The 22342-nt window shown below is 36.5% G+C and overlaps 1 protein-coding gene across 1 annotated transcript in view; it reads left to right on the top strand.

Moving 5' to 3' along the window:
* Nucleotides 1–276: 276 nt before the first annotated feature.
* rab11fip1b (RAB11 family interacting protein 1 (class I) b) overlaps nucleotides 277–22342 on the top strand; it is a 59833-nt gene continuing 37767 nt past the window's right edge. The window contains exon 1 of the mRNA XM_056466215.1: nucleotides 277–775. Within this exon, the coding sequence (XP_056322190.1) occupies nucleotides 426–775 (350 nt within the window). The 5' untranslated portion in view covers nucleotides 277–425. The remainder of the gene's footprint in view (nucleotides 776–22342) is intronic.

The raw sequence follows: 22342 nt of genomic DNA, 5'->3' as shown, positions 1-22342 counted from the left end.
CATATATATATATATATATATATATATATATATATATATATATATATATATATATATATATATATATATATATATATATATATATATATATATATATATATATATATATATATATCATCATGTGTGTGTATACACACAGTCTTCTACACACGGGCCTACAGATTTGTTTCTAGGCTCCGCGTTAATCTCCAGCTCATTTATTATTTACGTCACTCTGAGGCCACGCCTTAACACGGTTGCCCCATAAGCGAACGGACTTGTGGGCGTGGCCTCAAACTAACGCTCACTTGTTGCTTCAGCGGATGAAGGTAAAACTTCCAGGCGGAACACATTAACAAACCACTAGACACAACAGAAAAACTTTTCGCCGGACAGCAGAACTGACGCTCCAATACCAACCGACACGGGCTGGACTTTCGGTAGAAATGTCTCTGGCAGAGCAAAGCCAGCAGTGGATTCCCACCAGCGTGCAGGTAACGGTGCTGCAGGCGCGCGGTTTGCGGTGTAAGGGCAAAAATGGCACGAACGACGCGTACGCCATCATGCAGGTGGCCAAGGAGAAGTTCTCCACCTCGGTGGCCGAAAAAAGCGTGGCTCCTGTCTGGAAAGAGGAGGCCTCGTTCGACCTGCCGCTCTTCAGCTCCGGTAACACCGAGCGCTGCACCTTACAGGTGTGTGTGATGCACCGGGCGCTGGTGGGACCCGATAAAACACTCGGACAGGCGAGCATAAACCTGCTGGAGCTCCAGGACAACACATCCCGAGAGAAAACCGAGTGAGTGAACAAGTCTTTACAGAGTCCTGATGATGACGTGTGCATTCCTGTTTTATTGCCTCACATGAAGTGCATTTACAGGAAAATGTTAAAAAAAAAAAATCAATATTCTGAGATGCTATTTATTTATTAGTTATTGTTTATGCTTAATAGAATTTTGCGAGTCAGGATAAAGAGTTTTTAATAATATTTATCAGCTCTACTTTGCAATAAAATATATTATGGTTAAAACAAAACAATAACAAAACAAAAACAGCTTTACAGCAAGTGTTTCATACTGACACTATAATAATACTATCTCTCTCTCTCTCTCTCTCTCTATATATATATATATATATACACACATTTATAATAATTAATAATATTTCATATTAAATAATTAATAATATTTATGTTTATATACATACAAGTTTAAAAATATATAAATAAAAGAAAATAAAAGTTCTCCCCAAGGGGATCAAAGAGAACATTTATTAATATGGATTTTTTTAGATACAAATGTGCACTATTTACAGGTACCCATCCAGCTCTAGTTCAATCTCTGTAAGATAATAGACATGCACAATATTCGACTTTTATTTATTTATTTATTTTTTTTTGGTGTTTTTTTATAGAGGAATAATAATTTAAGCAGTTATGCATGTTTTGACAGCAAAATTAATTTCAATTCCTTACGCCGATTAAGAAACTAAAATAGGCCTAGGCTATAATAAAGAAAATCCAATCTGAAATGTAAAACTAAATAAATTACTAAATACTCTCGACACATGAAGGTATTTATGATGCAGTCCACTACAAATGTGTAAAGTTATTGCGTGTCATATTTACCAAACCGTTTACTACGAATTTTATATGATTTTACTCGCATGGATAATTGAATATTAATCAGATGATGTCATTACGCTGCTGTGCCATCAGCCAATCGTTGCATCGCTGATCATGATTTCAAGGATCGATAGATCTGTCCTTCACAACATATACAGCGATCTCGGATCAGTTTAACAAGACATTTTAATCCGATTACCAAACTTGTTTGAAGAACCAAATTAGCCAGAGATCAGTTATCAAGATTAACAGATCCAGCATCTGCCAAATCATCTTAGATCATTTAAGCGAGGTATGAAAATTGGACTCCTGGTGTACTTTGATGGACTGCATGTACCTTGAAGTGAACACAAGTGTTATTCTTTGAGAGAATATTTCCATTTTGAGTCAGATTTCCAGTGTTTTGGTAAAGCTAGCACGTTTCATGACGTTTATTTCTCAGAGTTCCAACACATATGTGTTATGTAGCTTGTATAGAAAGGTTTTTATATAAATAAAATGTTAAATTGAATTTTAAGTTGGTTTATTCAAGCTCCTATTCTCAAATGCATCAGACATTTCTCTGCTTCCTATTAGTTTGGTTGGTATTTCACAAGCCTGCTTCTGTGTTGAGGGATGGGATCAAGTCTTCCTTATGTGGAAATAATGAGCTGAGCTTTGAATTCTTGCATTTGGTCATGGTAGACTAAAGGGAACAGGGCGGGTTCTTTTTCCTGTCAAGCAGAGACGTCACAAACCACCACAAAATGACTCAGACCTATTTACAGACAGTGTTTTCTTTTAATGATTAATGAATGCTAAATAGGGTGGCTCAGTGGTTAGCACCTGCCTCACAGCAGGAATTCTGCTGGTTCGAGTCCCGTTTCTGTGTGAAGTTTGCATGTTCTTCCCCGTGTTGGCGTGGGTTTCCCCCACAGTCCAAACACATGCACTCTAGGGGAATTAAAATGGGTGAACTAAATTGGCCGTAGTGTATAAGTGAGAGTGTGTGGGTGTTTCCCAGTACTGGGTTGCAGCTGGAAGGGCATTCGCTGTGTAAAACATCTGCTGGAATAGTTGGTGGTTCATTCTGCTCTGATGACCCCTGATTTATAAAGGGAATAAGCCGAAGGAAAATGAATGAATGAATTGTCAGTGACTCTTATTAGTGCCTTTTGAGATTGTTTCTAAAAGCTTTCCCTGCATCAGCTTTCCATGGGAATGTTTGTTAAAGCCTGCTGTAAATCAGACCTAGCGGTTATTCTATCTCCTTATCCAGCACCGTGCGCTATACATTATGCACAGACTTCATGAATAAGTGAGTTTGGCTCTAGTCATCATCGTAACATTAGTCAAAGCACACAAAATACACAACTAGGCCTGTCACAATAATCAATGGACTTATCGCACAACATATGCACATTAGGGTTGGGCCGATAGACCGTGCCATCGTCCATCACCGATGGTCTATAAACTTCACGATGCTGAGCCGGCATCGCGATCCATCACCCCGCCCCACATTTATATTGATAAATAAAATGAACTTATTATTTGCATGCCATCTTAATAGCAATAACGGTCTTTTCATGAGCTGTGTTACATTTTACATAAAGCTGCCGCTTGCATGGCTGACAGCATCGTGAGGATTAAATGAAGGATTAGACAGTACCTCTCGCACTTAAAATGTGTAGATTCAGTGGCAAACGCTGTTAACTGCAAACCCCGTCCCACAGACTTTCCAATGAATGCTTTAGTTATTTTCATAGCGGACTTGAAGCCAATGGAAGTCTTTTAACCACTCTTGGAAAAGTGTAAATGGTAGATTAACTTTCAGCACATGGTCACTAATAAGATGTGCCATTGTTTGTAACTTTAGGTGGTTTCTAAAACAAAATCTGTCAGTGTTATTTTCATTCTCTCATCTTCAGCGCTTTATGTTTTTGCAATTTGTAGTTTCTGTCATCTGAAGGCAGAAGGCATTGACTGAGTGATTGACAGCTGATATTAACCAATCCATTCGCTTTTAGTTCTAGAGCAGTGGGCCAATAAGAAGAGTGCAAAGGCGGGGCAAGCATTGCAGGCTTTTTTATTTTACTTCAGCAAGTTCACATAACAACTGTTTTAATCTGTTCCTGAGCGCTGTGTTTGCCGTTTTTAGGTGCAAAGATGCATTTCGCAGCTCCTAAATTCGTGCACGTGGTGAGGATTTTGCAGTGAAAACAGGTCGCACGGAAACAATTTATGCACTCGCTCAAATGCTTCCAAATATATTTTTAGGTCGCATAGATAAAATTTCGTGCGCATATGCGACCAAAACGGTCGAGCCTATCTTTACTTGTTATTATTTCCTCATAATAATAATAATAATAATAATAAAATAAGGAAGTTATCAATCACAATACAAATTGCAGTGAAATCCAAACAAACTCTCGTCTCCTTCACCAGCTGTGGGAAAAAGCCATTATAACGACACTGATCACTCTGCCTATTCATGCCAGAGTCCCGCGGAAAAAGTGATTGACAGGTGGTAATTTGTGTGTAACTTTATTTATTTATAGTTTGGCTATGGTTAAAGCAAAGACCATGTGGGTCAGGTAGTGAAAACGGTAGGCTACAATTAATTAATTCGTTATGAATTAATTGATATTTAACAACAACCACCCCCGCCTACGACGACGATTCCATCGTCCATCGCGGTGTTTCACGTTAGACATCGTACGATGCCAAATTGGTCAACATCGCCCAACCCTAATGGACATGAACTTGATCATTTTTGCTGATGCAATATATATCGCCCATTAGAGCTGCACGATTCTGGCTAAAATGAGAATCGCGATATTTTATTTTTTGCTTAAAAATAAAGATCATGATTTTCTCACGATTCTGTAGATGTAAACTAAAGGTTAATATTAGTCAGCAATTATTATTGTTTTTTTCAAACAAATGGTAAAACAACAATAGTAATAGTATGTGTAGGTCTACTGGTTTCTATTAATAATTCTATTCTACTTATAATAATTCTGATGTTGAATTATGTTTAAGATATAGGCCTATGCTTGCAATCTGTCATTGACAACATTATTAGACCATTTTATTCACTGGTAAAATCAACATTATATAGGCTAGAGTAGTTATACTGACACTGTAAACGTTTATTTTATGAACAACTGTGTGTTCACTATGAAAGAGAAAACAGATCAAATGCTTGCTTTAATCATTACTCTAAAATGCGATATGATTATTTAAATGATGTGCTCGCTTTCGGTTTCATATTAATTGCTAAGTGCTGTTTATAATTCGCGCGCGTCTCTCAAACGATCACGACTGAATGTTATTTACAACTTTATTACCTGTTACTCACAGCCTATGCAGGTTCTGTTTACTAAAGTAGACGCGCGCCCGCCATGTGGTAACAGCTCACGGTCAGCAGTTCATGTCACGTGTGATTTCCCGGCCGCGAATACAGCATTATATGAAGACAAAAGTTACATTTTTAGGTGAATTATACCTTATAAATACAGTATGTCACACTCAAAATCATTTGGAGGTGTCCGTGTCGCTGAGCAATGTATGTGAAACAATGAAAAGACTCGTGCAGCCGCCTTTGCTTCTCTCCTGAACTTGAAAATATGATTGGCAGAATCGTAGAAATGCTGGATTAAGATCGTCTACACCAGGGGTGGGCAAACACGGTCCTGGAGGGCCGGTGTCCTGCACAGTTTAGCTCCAACACTAATTAAACACATCTGAACAAGCTAATCAGTGTCTTTAAGATCACTGGAAATCTAAAAGCAGGTGTGTTTGATTAGAGTTGGAGCTAAACTGTGCAGGACATCGGCCCTCCAGGACCGAGTTTGCCCACCCCTGGTCTACACTGAAAAAAGTTATTCAAAGATGATTCCTTGCATTTACTACATTTTTTTTTACATTAAGTGGTTATAAACCAATTTATTTAGGTTGAATTTAAACAAACAAATTAAGTTTCATTTTCTTAAATGTAATTTGTTTTGCAGACATCATTTTTTTCAGTGTAGGGGGTCGAATCGAGATCACGATCTTTTTTCAGTGAATTGTGCAGCTCTGTCGCCCATACGTAAAAACCAATTCTAGCAACATTTTAGCTGATTGTGCAACATCGCTTTCTCTATTGGAGGTGTCAGTATGGTTAATAAACACAGTAGTATTTACTATAAATGACTATAGTATATGTTCATGTTGGTGTCTGACAGCTGAAAGTAAATCTGGTAGCAGATATCACAGCCTCTGTTACTCTTTACCTTGCACTTTTGTGTCAACATTTATTATTATTATTTATTTAGGAATTGCGTTTTCACATTCTGACTCCAATGACTGATCATTAAACTGTTAAAACGACTATAATTAAATGAAATATTCTTAAGAATACAATATGATGTGCTCCTTGGAAGAGTGTACTTGCATTGTGATGATATTATATTGTCATTCTGGTATTATATAATGAGTGGCATAAATAAAATGGTCTTAAAATGACAGTAATATTGATTATCGCAGTATATTTGGTCCAATATGTCATACAACGCAAAATAGATATCAAACAGAAAGTTTTGGCATGACATTTAGCTCACACATCCACCTCAGCACTCTGACATTGGATTTTAATACTGAAGTCCAGTTTTTAAAAGCTTTCCTTACCTGCTCTCTAAATGACTTTCATTGTTTGCTTGTAAAAGCTGGGAGCTTTTGATTACAGGCTGACGGCTCCGTTTCACGACGAGACTTTAATTCAATCTCATGCACGAAGGCAGTCAGCGCTCGTCTGGCCTTCCGCTGAATTATTGTTTTGCTGGATGAGTTCAGTTCACCGTCGAGTCGCAATGAAAGCTGTGTTTTAATTAACTCGGCTTCTATGAGCTGTGTTCACAAAACATCTTAAAGCTAAAGTAGCTCCTAATTTGCTAAACCTTTCCTAAACTTTTGCGCTAAGAAATTTCAGCATTTTAGTACTAATGATCAAAAATCAGTCAAGCGCTTTGAGTATTCTTAAGATGACTCTTAAGTATCCAAGACCAAACCTCAAACTAACTTTCTAATGTATGTTTTGAAATGTAATAACTGGAGCGTTTGAAGATCATTGAGCCATGAAGATCAGTCGATTCATCAGCGGATCACTCATATGTCAGCTTATAAACAGGCTGATCTTCGTGGCTTTAAAGAGCCCATATTATACATGAAATAGGGTCATATTTAGGTTGTAAGGGTCTTCAACAACAGTCTAATATGCATGCAAGGTCATAAAACACTTTGATGGTCTTATAATCTGCATTTATTTTTACCTAATTATTCCAGCGACTCCCATATGAATCGTTCAGTGATTCATTTGTTCCCAAACCCATCCTCAGCGCGAAGCTAATCTGCGCTGATTGGACCGATGACAGCCTGCTGCGATTGGTCGACACAGACCAGGCTTCAGCGTGAGATAGAGTGAAATGCCCAGCTGCTAATCTACAATATAAAAGTAGTCACAGTGCATACACGCTTCATAGTGGATTTTGGCTGCCAGTGGGTGAATGTAAACACAGACGATGGACTAGAAAATACTGACGACTAACTATTTTATTGAGCAAAAAGTCCAAGAACTGGCGAGGAGATCTCCTAGCCTCCTAGTCACAGTCTTCTTGCTCTTTTCACACACACACAGGGCCTGCGCGTCCATAGAGAAGCGGCTGAATAGAGAGGGCGCGGCGCTCAGTTATATCCGCGAATACCCGTGCGTTACACACACGAGGAGACACACACACACAGGGCCGGCGCGTCCATAGAGGAGCGGCTGAATTGAGAGGGCGCAGCGCAGTTATATCCGCGAATACCCGTGCGTTACACACACGAGGAGACACACACACACACAGGGCCGGCGCCTCCATAGAGGAGCGGCTGAATTGAGAGGGCGCGGCGCGGCGCTCAGTTGTATCCGCGAATACCCGTGCATTACACACACGAGGAGACACAGACACACACACACACACACACACACACACACACACACAGACACATTACTCCTACCCGAGGACACGACACACACGCCTAGAGCGCTAGTTCAGCTTGCTGGGTGCAATTTAGACACCTCACCTCGAACCTGAGCTGAAATATTTTGAAACTTGACCGTTGCATGTGTGTAAACAGCTGACGATCCGTAATCAAAGCGGCACGCGTCGCGATTTCAACGTGGCTTTAACCGCGATATGAGAATATAAAGAGTTAACCTGATACAGTACACGCGGTTACAAGTAACAAAACACAACTAAATACATCATTTGCAAGCTAGAGTAAACGAAGCAATAATTTTAATCGCAGGTACTTACACTTGTGAAATGGGGGTAGAAACTGATCCATGATGCACTGATCCATGTTCAGACAGTCTTCACTGATCCTTCCTTTAACAAACTGATGAAGTCTTCTTTGAAAGCATATAGTTTTCAGAAGCACTCAGAACTGCTCAAGGCTGGGCTATATTGCTGATGTTTCATCTTTGATTAGACTGTCCATAATATCCATCTGCACAGCGTGACTTCATTCGACCGGTGTCTGTCTGTGTGTGTGTGTGAGACTTTTTTTTCTGTTAGTGGGCGGGGCCGCAGGTTTCAAATCTCCCAGGTTTGCGCGCCCAACCACTTGTGTTTCGTAGCTGCGTCATCGCGAAACACCTAATGACTCGTTATCAAGACGACTCGTTTGAAGCACTATGACTCGACTCTTTTATAGATGAATCAATAGTTTTAAACACTGTACACTTACAGATTTAAGCCTTAGCTGGATATTTCACTTCACTTAGAGCTGTGTGACACACTACATGGAAGGGCATTTTCAAAAACCCATAATATGGGCTCTTTAAAACATTTCATTGTCCCTGTATCTGTAGTTACAATTAGTAAACTGCGGTGAACTGATGACCTTCACAGCCAATCACAGTCATTTCTGTTGAGCACGTGAACACAAAGGCAAATCAGTGCTGTTTAAGGCCCTGTTAACACTAATAATTTTTAGTTGAAAATGTATACGTTTTGTTACGGTCACGCCCTCCGTCAACTCTACCCCAGAGTTTTCGAGCATTTTAGAAATGCTGAAGAGGCCGTTTTGGTTTTAAAACGCTGCTGCTCTGTGTCAGTGTGGATGGGGGGGAACTGCGACATCTGAAAACGGAGGCGTGGTTATAAGGAACTGCCTATTTTAATTTAATATTAACTTAACAGACATCAAAAATGTTGAAGCATCGTGTAGCTGCATATTTATATGACCGTCATCTTCACTGTATGCATATTTATAACAAACCAGAACCTATAACATCACTGCCTCCTTTCTTTTTCATTGCTGAATATCAGTTTTAATAATCAATAATGGCCATTATAAAATTATAACGAACAATAAGTTTATACATTATAGGATCAGAATCTGTCAAACGTGCAGAATCGGTTTACATGGTTACATTAATGAAAGTATTAACTTATCTTTGCACTCAGCCAAAACACGTGAGAACAATAGATTCAGACCAAAGTCTGGGAATATGTTGTTAGATATAGACAACAAGATGAATTAAATATCACAAATGTAGTGAGATGAGATCCAGCGGTAGATTCTTGATGAACTGTCCGACGTGCACTGCTCTCACCTGGGGAGGTGTGTTCAAAGCACCTGCTGACTGCCTGGTTTGCAATGTTGGGCAGTAGCGTCGTTACTAGTAGTGACGCTACTAGCTTAACTACATTTCTCAGTAGCGTGGTGGTAGCGTCGCTACTTTCTAAATCAAATAGCTTTTCAGTAGCGAAGCTATTTTATTAGTCGAGTAGCGCAGTAGCGTCCACACAAGCTACATTTACCGATCGCGGATCTATAAGTGACTGCACGGACAATCACAGAGCTGTGAGGCAGATAAAAGTAAATCCATATGATGGCGAGAATGACGATTTCTTCAACGTTCTGTTTTACGGTGTTCGACATGGTGCGTTACTGCCACCTCTGGTTGGCATTGTTGCCAATCAAAACTTGCTTGATGGAAAGATGACTGAGGGAGAGGAGTTATTTCTGAAGCAGGATTCCTTGTGACCATACCTTGAGAAGAACATGTTACGGTGCAATGACTTAATTTCTGATGCTGTAAAAATACTTAGGCCTTGTATTGTTCCGTACTAAGATATAATTGACTTGGATTTAAGTTGCTTTGATTTGAAAATGAAAATTTTAAAAATATCTTTGATGTAGCTAAGCTACTTTTGCCTTGCAGCTTTTAGCTTAGCTTGCTACATTTCCCAGAGGGTAGCTTTTAGTGTAGTTAAGCTACATTTTAAGTAGAGTAGCTAATAGCTAAGCTCACTACATTTTTCAAGTAGTTTGCCCAACACTGCTGGTTTGGAAAAGTCAAGGTTTCAAAACCACCAACATTTTTTACTATGCCTTTCCTATGATATATATTCCTAAGATTTCTTTTTTACAGTTTTGTCATAAAAAAAAAAAAAAAAAAAGTTTTCTCCAGCAGAAAATATATCCAAGATGCCATTTTAAATGGTGAAGAAATCTGTGTTTTTCAAAAGTGAAAACAGCAGAAGTCAATGATTCATTTGAATGATTTAGCCTGACATGTTTACTGCTCCAAAATACTTTAAAAGTTTCTCAAAATAAAATTTATTGTGTTCATAGGGGAAAAAGTGTAATTTTTTTTCATCCAGACATTTAAAAATAACTTATTTTGGAGCAGTGATCACAATACCCTGAACCGTGATATTTTTTATCCAAGGTTATCATACTATCAGAATCTTCTACCAGCCCATGCCTTTTAAAATCGATTGGTATTCAATTCCAGTATTGTGACAACACTAGCTACTATGCTGATGCACAGGCATTAATAGCTCCGCCCTCTTTTGAAAAAAGCACAATCTCATTTGAATTTAAAGCGACGCTCACCAAAATGCCACATTTAGGATCAAAGTCTTAAAGGGTCAGGTTCAGAGAGTTATAAAACATTATTTGTGGGTTATTTTGAGCTGAAACTTCACACACACACCAGGGACATCAGATTAATTTTACACAATGTATAAAGGGGCATAATAGGTCCCCTTTAAGAGGAAACTCATAGCAAACTTCTACTGCAATTTAAGAGAACTCTAAGTGGTAAGTTGAAATGCTTTTTGGTCTGACTGAGATATTTCCTGTTGTCATGTGACAGAGTTTGTTATGCTAAGCTAAGCTGTCCATATCTTTTCTGGTGTCAGCATGAGCTGTTCCTGCAGGTCAGACTCACTCAGCTCTCAAAGTAAGCTGATTCTCCTATGAAACTGAACCGCTGTGTTTCCTGTAAGCTGATCTGCTCTGATGGAGATTTGAAGTTTGATCTCTTTAGCGCGCGCGTGTGTGTGTGTGTGTGTGTGTGTGTGTGTGTGTGTGTGTGTGTGTATATATAAAATTAGCCATTACTGGGAAATTTTACATTTGATTCCACACACTCCTGCTTATTTCGTAATTGTGTGAATATTTTACTGAGTACAGCGCAACAGTTGACGTCGGGAAAGTTCAATATGGAAATTTTCTTTCAACCGTAGCTGATAAACCTTCAAAGATGGCCCTGTCGTAAGCTCTGTGGTTGCTAATCAATTTTATATGCCTTTGCTGAAGCCTTATGCTCACCTTACTGACTTATTTAGTTAAAATATTTAAGTTCTACGCTTTAAATGTGTTTATCATTTTAGATATAGAGCTGTAGGGTGACATGGTGGTTCAGTGGTTAGCCTCACAGCAAGAAGGTAGTCGGTTCGAGCCCCGGCTGGGTCAGTTGGTCTTTCTGTGTGGAGTTTGCATGTTCTCCCAGTGTTGGCGTGGCTTTCCTCCGGGTGCTACGATTTCCCACACTGTCTGAACACACATGCACTATAGGGGAATTGGATTAACTAAATTGGCCGTAGTGTATGAGTATGTGCATGTGAATGAGTGTGTATGGGTGTTTCCCAATACTGGGCTGCAGCTGGAAGGGCATCCGCTGTGTAAATCGTATGCTGGATTAGTTGGCGGATCATTCCGCTGTGGCGACCCCTGATGAATGAAGGGACTAAACCGAAGGGAAAATAAATGAATGAATGTAGAGCTGGTTGAATTGATTCATATATAATAGGTTTATAGCAGGGGTCTCAAACTCGCAACGATAGTTTGTGCCCCCCGTGTTAATTTTAAAGTTTAATGTTAGTTCGGCCTGCGAGTTTGATATGTATTGCACTTTACAGTTTTCTGTGGGGAGCTGAACGAACCCACCAATCACTGTGGGTTATAATGCTCTTGGGGGCGGGACATCTGCTAGACTTTTTCCAATGAGTGAAAGTGACAGCAGTGTTGCCATTCCGTGCCTGGCTGAATGCCTCGTTTCTATTGGGCACATGCGGACATTTGTCCCAGCGTGCACTATAAATATATAAATGTATATAAATCAGTGCTTAATTTGAGCAGGATCTTGCTGGATCTTGTTCCGCGAAATGTCAGATATTTATATTTTTCTTTCTGGTATTTATTTATTTATTTATTTATTATTATTATTTTTTTTTAAGATTTATTTTTGGCCTTTTTGCCTTTATTAGTGGATAGGACAGTATTTCAGACAGGAAGTGAAGTGGGAGAGAGAGAGAGGGGGTAGGGACGGGAAATGTTCTCGAGCCAGGATTTGAACTCTGGACTCCCTGAAGTGCTATTGCACCATATGTCAGCGCGCTAACCACTGGGCTATTGCGCCGACCCCGGTATTTATTTTAATTTATTCGGTAGCAATGCACTAGTCAAAGCAAAATTCACGTTTAACTATTGGTCCTGAACAATATTTTCAACCAATCACCTTTCTTGCATTTACAATCACTCTCATTGGTTGGTGGTTATTGTTTTGCGCGCAGCGAGCAGAAAAGAAGTCAAAGTGATGCGTACGCTGTGGGATAAAAGAAAAGTAAGGAACTCAATGCAGCCTATAATGTAGTCATCTGCAGTCACACATCGACACCTGTCCATCGGCAATAAGAGTCCCTGGTAACCCGGACCAATTATAAAGTCGCACCGTTATTTGTGGATCATTTGCATTGCTCTACCAGCATTGTATTTCATCGCCTCACACAATAAACATTACATATATTTCTATATGATGTAAAAGTAGTCAAAACAAATGACAACAACAGTGTTGCTGCTTCTTCCTGTAACAACAGCACAGCAGATAACAGTAAATCTAATCTGAAAACACACACTGTGCTACGTCCGACAGATCGCACTATTGTGTTTTTCTCTTCTTTTTCATTCCTTTATAACACATTTAATCTGCTTTTATGCTTATTTTTATTTTTTTACCATTTTTATTATTTGTTTTTATTTCTCTTATACTTGTTTATTTCATTCCTGTTTATGTAAAGCACTTTGAATTATCACTGTGTATGAAATGGGCTATATAAATAAACTTGCCTTGCCTTAATTATTATTATTATTATAATTATTATTATTATTATTATTATTGTTTTTTTTTATTAATATTTTTATTATTATTAATATTTTTATTATTTTTACTATTACTATTTAGTACTGATTGAGTTATTTTCTTATTAATTTTTAATTTGTTTATGTTTTCCATCTTATTTTGTGTTAAAAATTCCAATCTTCCCAAATCTCTTTATTTCTTTTTTTTAAATCACAAAATAAGATGAAAAAAATCACAAATTAAAATTGACTAAATTAAATAATTTCTTCTGGAAAACCTGATGTGGCCCACCCCATCCAGACTCTGCCTCCAGCAGCCCCCAGGTAAATTGAGTTTGAGACCCCTGGTTTATAGCCTTGCCATGGCAACAGTTATGCAAAAAAAAGTTTTAACATGCTAAAACCACCATAACACACATTGATTGACAGCTATAGTTTTAAATATAAATATTTTAATGCTTAAGAGTATTTTCTAATTGTTTCTTTCATTCCTGTAATCTGTACTGGAATGTTGCTTTCATTTACAAGGAGCAGATTAGGTTTTTTCTGCTAAGATCAATCAGAAGATACTAATTACTGGATGTTCTTATCAGTAATTGCATTCTTGTTATCTACAGTTCCCAAAATGACTTCCATGTTAAAAGGTTATACGTATTCTCTCTTATTATATGGTAAGCTTAGAGTGAAAGACTTGTTTTTCTAATTAAAGGAGCTGTATGTGAGTGTTTGACTCTTCTGAAGCATAAAAATACCATAATATGTTTGCAGATATTTAAGAAACATGCTAAGTGAACATTCTTATTTATCTGAAAAACAATGCTGAAGTCAGATATTCTTCTTTGAAGTTACGTGCCAGAATGTCAGTCTTTGTTTTGATCGTTTAAACCCACCCAATGCCAGGGAGATGGGTCTGAAATACCAGCCTGATCTCACGAGAAAACGTAAGTATTTTACGTTTTGACAGTTTAGTGGCTAATTCGTACAAATTCGTACGAGTTCAGTCGTACGAAATGGTACGATTTTAAAAAGGAGGCGTGGCACCTAGCCCCGCCCCTAAACCCAACCGTCATTGGAGGATGAGCAAATCGTACTAAATTGTACGAATTAGATTGTACGAATTCGTACGAATTAGCCACTAAAAAAAAAGTTACGAATTGCCGTGAGATTGTGTTGGAAATACGGGAGATTCCCGGGAAAAACAGGAGTGTTGGCAGGTATGCTCACACATACCCTCTGCACTCTGACTACTTCAATATTGTTGGTAAGCCATGGTGGGCGTTTCACTCTGTCTCTCGCTGAACGCTGTCGACCAATCACAACAGTCATCGGTCCAATTAGTGCAGGTTATCTTCGCGCTAAGGAGGGGTTTGGGAACAAATGAATCGCTGAATGAATCATATGGGAGTCGCTGGGATAATTAGGTAAAAATAAATACACATTATAAGACAAGGAATGTTTTTTGACATTGCATGCAGATCAGCCTGTTGTTGGAGACCCTTAAAACCAAAATATGACCTTTTACCACTATGTTGTTGACTAATGTAGATCACTGCGATGTGACTATTGTGGACTCGCACATTGCGATATCGATGCTGAAATGATATATTGTGCAACTCTTGGTAAGCAGAAAATATTCATAAATTGAAATGGTTGCTTGAGTATTTTAACAACTCATGAAGCTTTAAGATTCTACTGGATGGTGGGAAGTATCTTGTGTGCACATTCAAGCCTGTGTTAAGATCTGCTTTCATATTGTTTAGCGATGTTATTTAAATAAAGCCACATTTTGGAGAAGGTTAAATATCTAACATCCCCTTTATTGCTGGACAAACTGGTAACAGCAGAAAAGCTGTCCAAATGGAGGCAAGCGCAAAAAGGAACGGCATCATACTACCCCATAGCGTTCGTTTTAAAGATTGAGGCCCAATCCCAATTCTACCCCTTTGTCCTTCCCCTTACCCCTACCCCTCGTTTTGCACATTCCTGTGAAGGGGTAGGGGTGTCCCAGTTCTCTTTAGTTTAAAGGTGTAGGGCTAAGGTAAAGGGGTGAATAGTCCTTCGAATGAAGATTTTTCAGGACCACACTCGAAACCAAGGCGTAAGAAAATTTCCCAGAAAACACCAGCCACAGCTGCACCTGGAAGTAAGGAGATCCACAAATTAGTATTTTTTTGTCATTATTGCGAACTTTTACAACAAACAAGCACATGTTTTAATATATTCATAACTGCGTTCATGTTTTACCGTCATGCTTAAAAAAAACACTAAAATAAAAACCGCTAAATTTCACATCTATAATCCCTCATAATAACTCCTGTATAGCAATCCCACAACATTCTGACACTCATTGACACTGGAATACCCTGTCAGTAATGTCTAGTGGCTGAGAATGAGCTTTTTACAGTGTCTGCTATAATGTTAATGTTGTTTTTGGTGTGTTTACATAAATGAATATGGACACTGTGTAAATGCACAGTACGGTTATTATCTTATTGCCATTTTATATCCTTATGATAACATGGTATATGCCTTCAGTGGTTTCCTGAAGATAAATACCAAAAAACTGTTACAGGTCACTGGCAGTCGGGAAGACTGTAAGCAGTAGTCTTAGTAATAAGTGAGAGAGACAAGAGTTAGTTGCTGCTTCAAGGTTCTCTTTGTTGTCTTTTATTACATATACACATTTGTATGTTAGATTCAGTAAGACACTTTAAATCACAAAATGATTCATAAACATGTTGGATAAAATAGTACACACTAGATCAGGGATGGGCAAACTCGATCCTGGAGGGCCGGTGTCCCTGCATAGTTTTGCTCCAACCCTAATCAAACACACCTGCTTGTAGCTTTCTAGTGATCTTAAAGACACTAATTAGGGTGTTCAGGTGTGTTTGATTAGTGTTGGAGCAAAACTCTGCAGGGACACCGGCCCTCCAGGATCGAATTTGCCTATGCCTGCACTAGATATTTATTGTGATGTGAGTTGATTTAAGTAAATAAACAAACAAACAAACAAAAAGCAACATGAAACCTTAACCATTTGTACAGAAATGCTAGAATCTTTGTCACAAACTGAATTAACATTACTGTGTCAGGAAGACAAATGAAGTATTTACAGTAAGTGATGTACACAAAACACTCTGAATACATGAAATCAAATAACACTTGAATACATAAATAAACTTCTATATGACATCTTAAAATTATTAATCAAATAATCAGATAAAGCTGATTATTTATGCATTAAAGCAGTGTTTCCCAACCCTATTCCTGGAGGCATCTCTTCTAATGTTCTGATGAGTTGATTCAGGTGTATTTGATTAGGGAGAGGTGGAAAATGTGTACTGTTGGTGTGCCTTCAGGAACAGGGTTGGGAAACACTGCATTAAAGCATGTGTATTCTAGATTTATATGATATTTAGTTAATTTAACTAACCTTAGTAATAAGTGAGAGAGACAAGAGTTAGTTGCTGATTCAAGTTCCTCTTTGTTGTCTGAGGATGCAGTCGTCATGGTAACTCAACGCTCTCAACTGCCACTCAGAATTCAGAGGATGCAGCTAAACTGTTCAGTGCAAACTCACTATAGTTGTATTTGAGTAATTCAAATAGAGTATGCATAGAAATAAATAAATTAAAGTAAAACTTATACAAATAATTTACTTTGTGACCCAAACTATATGTGGGATAGTCACACAACTGTAATAACTACAGCAGTCACGATCGTCTGATCTCATATGAAAGAAGAGATCGCGATGACATATGATGACGTGTGCTGGTGCTGTAGTGCTGTCCCAATTCTTAGGAGTAAATTTTGAAGCCCTTCCCCTTCACACTCGGTTTTAAGTGCCAAGGGGAAGGGGTACAAAAATAGAATTGGGATTGGGCCTAAATGCTGCCATATGTACCTCTGGCTACATAATGATATCCAAACATGTACACAGAGCTATGTTTTCAAAATGAGCCTGTGTTGGAAATTCAATAATCATATGTAAAATAACACTATATAGGCGAATTACCGGTTTGTAAACATTCAGGATGCGCGCGCATCGAGGTTGCAGAAAAATCCAGGAGAGCTAGCCCTGCTGAAAAAGCTGGTTGGCTGGTTTTAGCTGGTTGACCAGCCTGGTTTTAGAGGGGTTTTGGTTTAAGCTGGGCATAGCTGGTTTTGGCTGGGCTCCCAGCCTGGTTAGGCTGGTCAAGCTGGTTTAAGCTGGTCATCTTCCAGCCTGACCAGCTAAGACCAGGCTGGAAATAGCTGGAAACCAGCCTGGAAATGGCCAAAACCCCTCTAAAACCAGGCTGGTCAACCAGCTAAAACCAGCTAACCATTGCCAACGTCATAGGCAATGTTAATGACTAATCATGCATTAAAATCATAGTCATAATAATATCGCAATATAATAGCGAATATCGTAATAGTACCGTATATCGCGATAAAAACTTTCGCAATTAATCGCAACAAGAACATTTGATATCATCACAGCCGATGTTAATTATGCATTGAAATCATAGTCATAGGCATTTTCAATTAGGTCCTCACTCCATTCAGCTCTTCTGATGCCTGTTAGCCAAAGACGTCTGCGGTTGGCATTAAAAGCAGTGTGGTGTACAGTAAAATTTAACTTTTCGATTGTGGCATCGTACCGCACAACATGACATGTTTGCCATTGCTACTGGTCTTTTTTTCCAACCAGTATGCGCGGTCGAACCCGTGTGACGTAGATTGGTAATTCTCCTATAGTCTTCATTGTATGAATAAATATTAAAAATAATTCAAAATGAAATGTTTTCTGGTTAATTATTCCCAACTCAACATTGCAGGTCCTGCGACGTGACTACTGCAGATTCGTACACTGCGATATCGATGCTGATTTGATATATTGTGCAGCTCTAATACTAACCACTAGCAAGATTCATTCATTCATTTTACTTCGGCTTAGTCTCTACCGGAGCACCCCGAGGAAACCCACACCAACACGGCGAGAACATGCATAGCAAGATTGTTTCATTTAAAATATTTCAGTATCAATATTTCTCACAATATTGATATTTTTGACTGCACTACTTAGTGCCCTAGTTTTCTCACAGACTTGAGATGTCTTTTTGTTACTGTGGCACAAAGTCAAGGCTTGTCAACTGCATCAAAGTTAAAACAACACTTGCTTTCTCAGTCAGTCACACGTATGGAGGAAGCTTCACAGGATATGCCTAAAATACGCTAAATGCTAATATAGAAGCCACTATTTTTTCGGTATGACCTCATGAACTGACTCTTTTTGGTGATGATTTGAAGGCAGAATGGGAGCACGTCGACTCCAGTTGTCAGATAATAATGTTTCTGTCTTCTGTTTATCTTCTGGCCTTGGAGTTTTACAAGGTTTTGTTTAGTGATGAATTGGATGTGTTTTAGCTCGGCAGAAAGAGGCTTTTAATTTGGGATGCACCATATGGCAATATGTAAATGCAGTATTTGTGTTTCAGAGATGTGCACTTAATTCATATTGATTAAATTTTTTTCTTTATGAAAGTGACAATGTGGTGTTTTATTAATTTATTAATCCATTATTTATTAATTTTGTTATTGAGTTAACCTCTGTTTATTTTATTTTTTATTTGTTTAGTGTTTTTAATTATATATTTTTTTATATTTATTTTTTTAATATTTAATTTTGTATTTTTTATTATATATTTTTATATTATTATATTATTTTAGTGTTTATTTTATTTCTTTTTATTTTATTTCTTATATATTTTTATTTTAAATTTATATTTGTCGTTTTATATGAATTTTCCTCTGTTTATTTTTTATTCGTTTAGACTTTATTTTATTTTTGTTATTATATTCTTATTTTATATTATTATATTATTGTTTTTTATTTTACATTTTTTTTATTTATTTTCATTTAATTTTAAATTTATATTTGTCATTTTATATGAATTTTCCTCTGTTTATTTTATTGTTTATTTGTTTAGATTTTTAAAATTATTTATTTCTTTATTTATTTTTATTATTACATTTTTATAATATGTTACTTTCTTTATTGTTTATTTTAATTGAATTTTATTATTTTAAAATTTTATTTATTTAATTTATATTTCTTATTTTATATTTCTATTTAATTGAATTTTAATTTTTAAATAAAAATGTTTAATTTTTCTGTTACTTTTTTTGTTTTATGGTATTATTTTTATTTTATTTTTGACAAATCGTCATCTCAGGCACTACATGTGTTATTTATTTATTTATTTTTATTTATTAATGACTTTTTCTCAAAGCGAAAGAAATTGTGTTTGTTTGTGTGTTTGTGTATGAGTATAAGTGTGAAAGAGTGACTGCATGGGTGTAAGTGTGATAAACACAGCTCTTATCAGCTCATTAACACATACAGGAAGTGCAGCTCCAGTGAACAATGAATCGTCCAGAGCTGAGTCTCCCTGACAAACACAAACTCACGAGTCTGATGTGAACTCTGCTTACTGGAGCATTCATTATCTTTATCTTACCTGACAGGGTGCAAAATATGCTGAAAGTTCTTTTTCTTTTTTTTGGTCAATCTTATGATCAGTGAAAATACAGATATATTAAAATAGGCTACATTAATTTCTTAGTAATTATGCATTTAAATCATAGTTATAATAATATCTAATGTCATAGTCAATAATGGGATAATTCCGTATATCGGAATTAAAAGATTCTGCAATTAATCACAACAAGAAACTTTGATATTATTTGATAGTTATTGACTAATTATGCATTAAAATCATAGTCATAATAATGTTGTAATATCATAGTCAATATCAAGATAGTAACGTAAATCTGGATAAAAGCTTTTAAAATTAATTGCAACAAAAAATTTGATAACATCATAGGCAATGTTAATGACTAATCATGCATTAAATCATAGCCATAATAATATCGCGATATGATAGCGAATATTGTAATAGTACCGTATATCGCGATAAAAACTTTCGCAATTAATCGCAACAAGAACATTTGATATCATCACAGCCGATGTTAATTATGCATTAAAATCATAGTCATAGTAATATTGCGATACAATATTCAATATTGTTATGATACCGTATATCTCGATAAGAGCTTCCACAATCGCAACAAGAACATTCGATGTTGTCATAGGTGATGTTAATGTCCTAATTAATGACTAATTATGCAATAAAATCATAGTCATAAGAATATTGTAATATCATAGTCAATATCGTGATAATACCATATATCGTGATAAAAGCTTCTGTAAATAATCGCAACAAGAACGTTTGATATCATCATAGGCGATATTAATTTCTTAGGTATTGACTGATTATGCATTAAAATCATAGGCATAATAATATTGTAATATCTGTCAATATCATGATAATGCCATATATTGCGATAAAAGCTTCCGTAATTAATTGCAACAAAAACATTTGCTAGTCATAGGCAATGTTAATGACTAATTATTCATTTAAAATCTTAGTCATAATAATATTGGAATATAAAAGTCAATATCGCGATAATACAGTATATCGCGATAAAAGCTTCTGCAATTAATCGCAACAAGAACATTTGATATCCTCATAGGTGATGTTAATGACTAATCATGCATTAAAATCATAGGCATAATAATATCGCAATAGCATAGTCAATATTGTGATAATACCATATATCGCGATAAAAGCTACCGCAACAAGAACAAGATCGTAATAGGCGACGTTAATGTCTTAATGTCTAATTATGCATTAAAGCATAGTCATAATACTGTATATCATGATAAAAGGTTCCGCAATTAATTGAAATAACATTTGATATTGTCATAGGCGATCGTTAATTTTTTAGTTAATGACTAGTTATGCATTAAAATCATGGTCATAATAATATTACATTATCATAGTATGATAATATCGTATATTGCGATAAAAGCTTTAGCAATTAATCGCAACAAAAATATTTGCTATTGTCATAGGTGATTGTTAATTTCTTAGTTAACGACTAATTATGTCATAGTCATAATAATACTCTATATTGCGATAAAAGGTTCTGGAAATAATCACAACAAGAAAATTTGATATCCTCATAGGCAATGTTAATGACTAAATATGCATCAAAATCAGTCAAAATAAAATTGCAATATCATAGTCAACATCATGATATCATATATCGTAATTAAAAGCTTCTGCAATGAATCGCTACACGAAACCTTGATTATCATCATAGACCATTATTAATTTCTTACTTAATAACTATGCAATAAAATCAGTCATAATAATATAGGAATATCATAGTAAATTTCATGATAATGCCATATATCGCAATTAAAAGCTTCAACAATTAATCGCAACAAGAAACCTTGATATTGTCATAGACAATTGCTAGTTTCTTAGTTGACTAATTATGCATTAAAATCAGTCATAATTGCGTTATTATAGTCAGTATCGTGATAATACCGTATAATGCGATAATCTTATGCAACAAGTGCATTTGATATCATCATAGCTGATGTTAATGACTAATTATGCACTAAAATCCTAATATTATTACAGTATCATAGTCATTATGGTGATAATACCGCATATTGCGATAAAAGCTTCCACAATTAATCACAGCAAGAAAATCTGATATAATCATAGGCAACGTTAACTGTGCATTGAAATCATAGTCATTGTAATACCGTGATAAAATAGTCAATATTGTGATAATACTGTATATTGCGATTAAAAGCTTTCGCAATTAATCGTAACAGGAAAAATTGAAATAGTCATAGATAATGTTAATGACTAGTTATGCATTAAAATAAGAGTCGTAATAATACCGTACATCGCTATTAAAACTTCCGCAATTAATCGCAAGAAAATTTGATATCCTTATCAGTGACGCCAATGATTATGCATAGTCATAATAATATCACGATATAATAGCGAATATCGTAATAGTACCGTATATCGCGATAAAAACTTTCGCAACAAGAACATTTGATATCATCACAGCCGATGTTAATTATGCATTAAAATCATAGTCATAGTAATATTGCGATACAATATTCAATATTGTTATGATACCGTATATCGCGATAAAAGCTTTTGCAGTCAAAGGCAGCAAGAACATTTCATATTGTCAAAAACCTAATAGGGATGCAGGATTTTATTTGTATCCAGAGCTGATTTTTCATGTTGTCTTAGTGGTTTGCTGTAGATTAACTTTCACAGTGACACCCTCTAACAGGAAGTGCTGCTGTCCACTTCCTCCTGCAGTTACTCTGAATGTGTCAATTCTGTCATCTCTGATGTACATAGAGGAAATGTTAAG

The sequence above is a fragment of the Danio aesculapii genome, chromosome 10 (genome assembly GCF_903798145.1).
Source record: "Danio aesculapii chromosome 10, fDanAes4.1, whole genome shotgun sequence".
NCBI lineage: Eukaryota > Metazoa > Chordata > Actinopteri > Cypriniformes > Danionidae > Danio > Danio aesculapii.
Note: the sequence above shows the minus strand (reverse complement) of the source record. Positions and strands in the feature narration are given on the sequence as shown.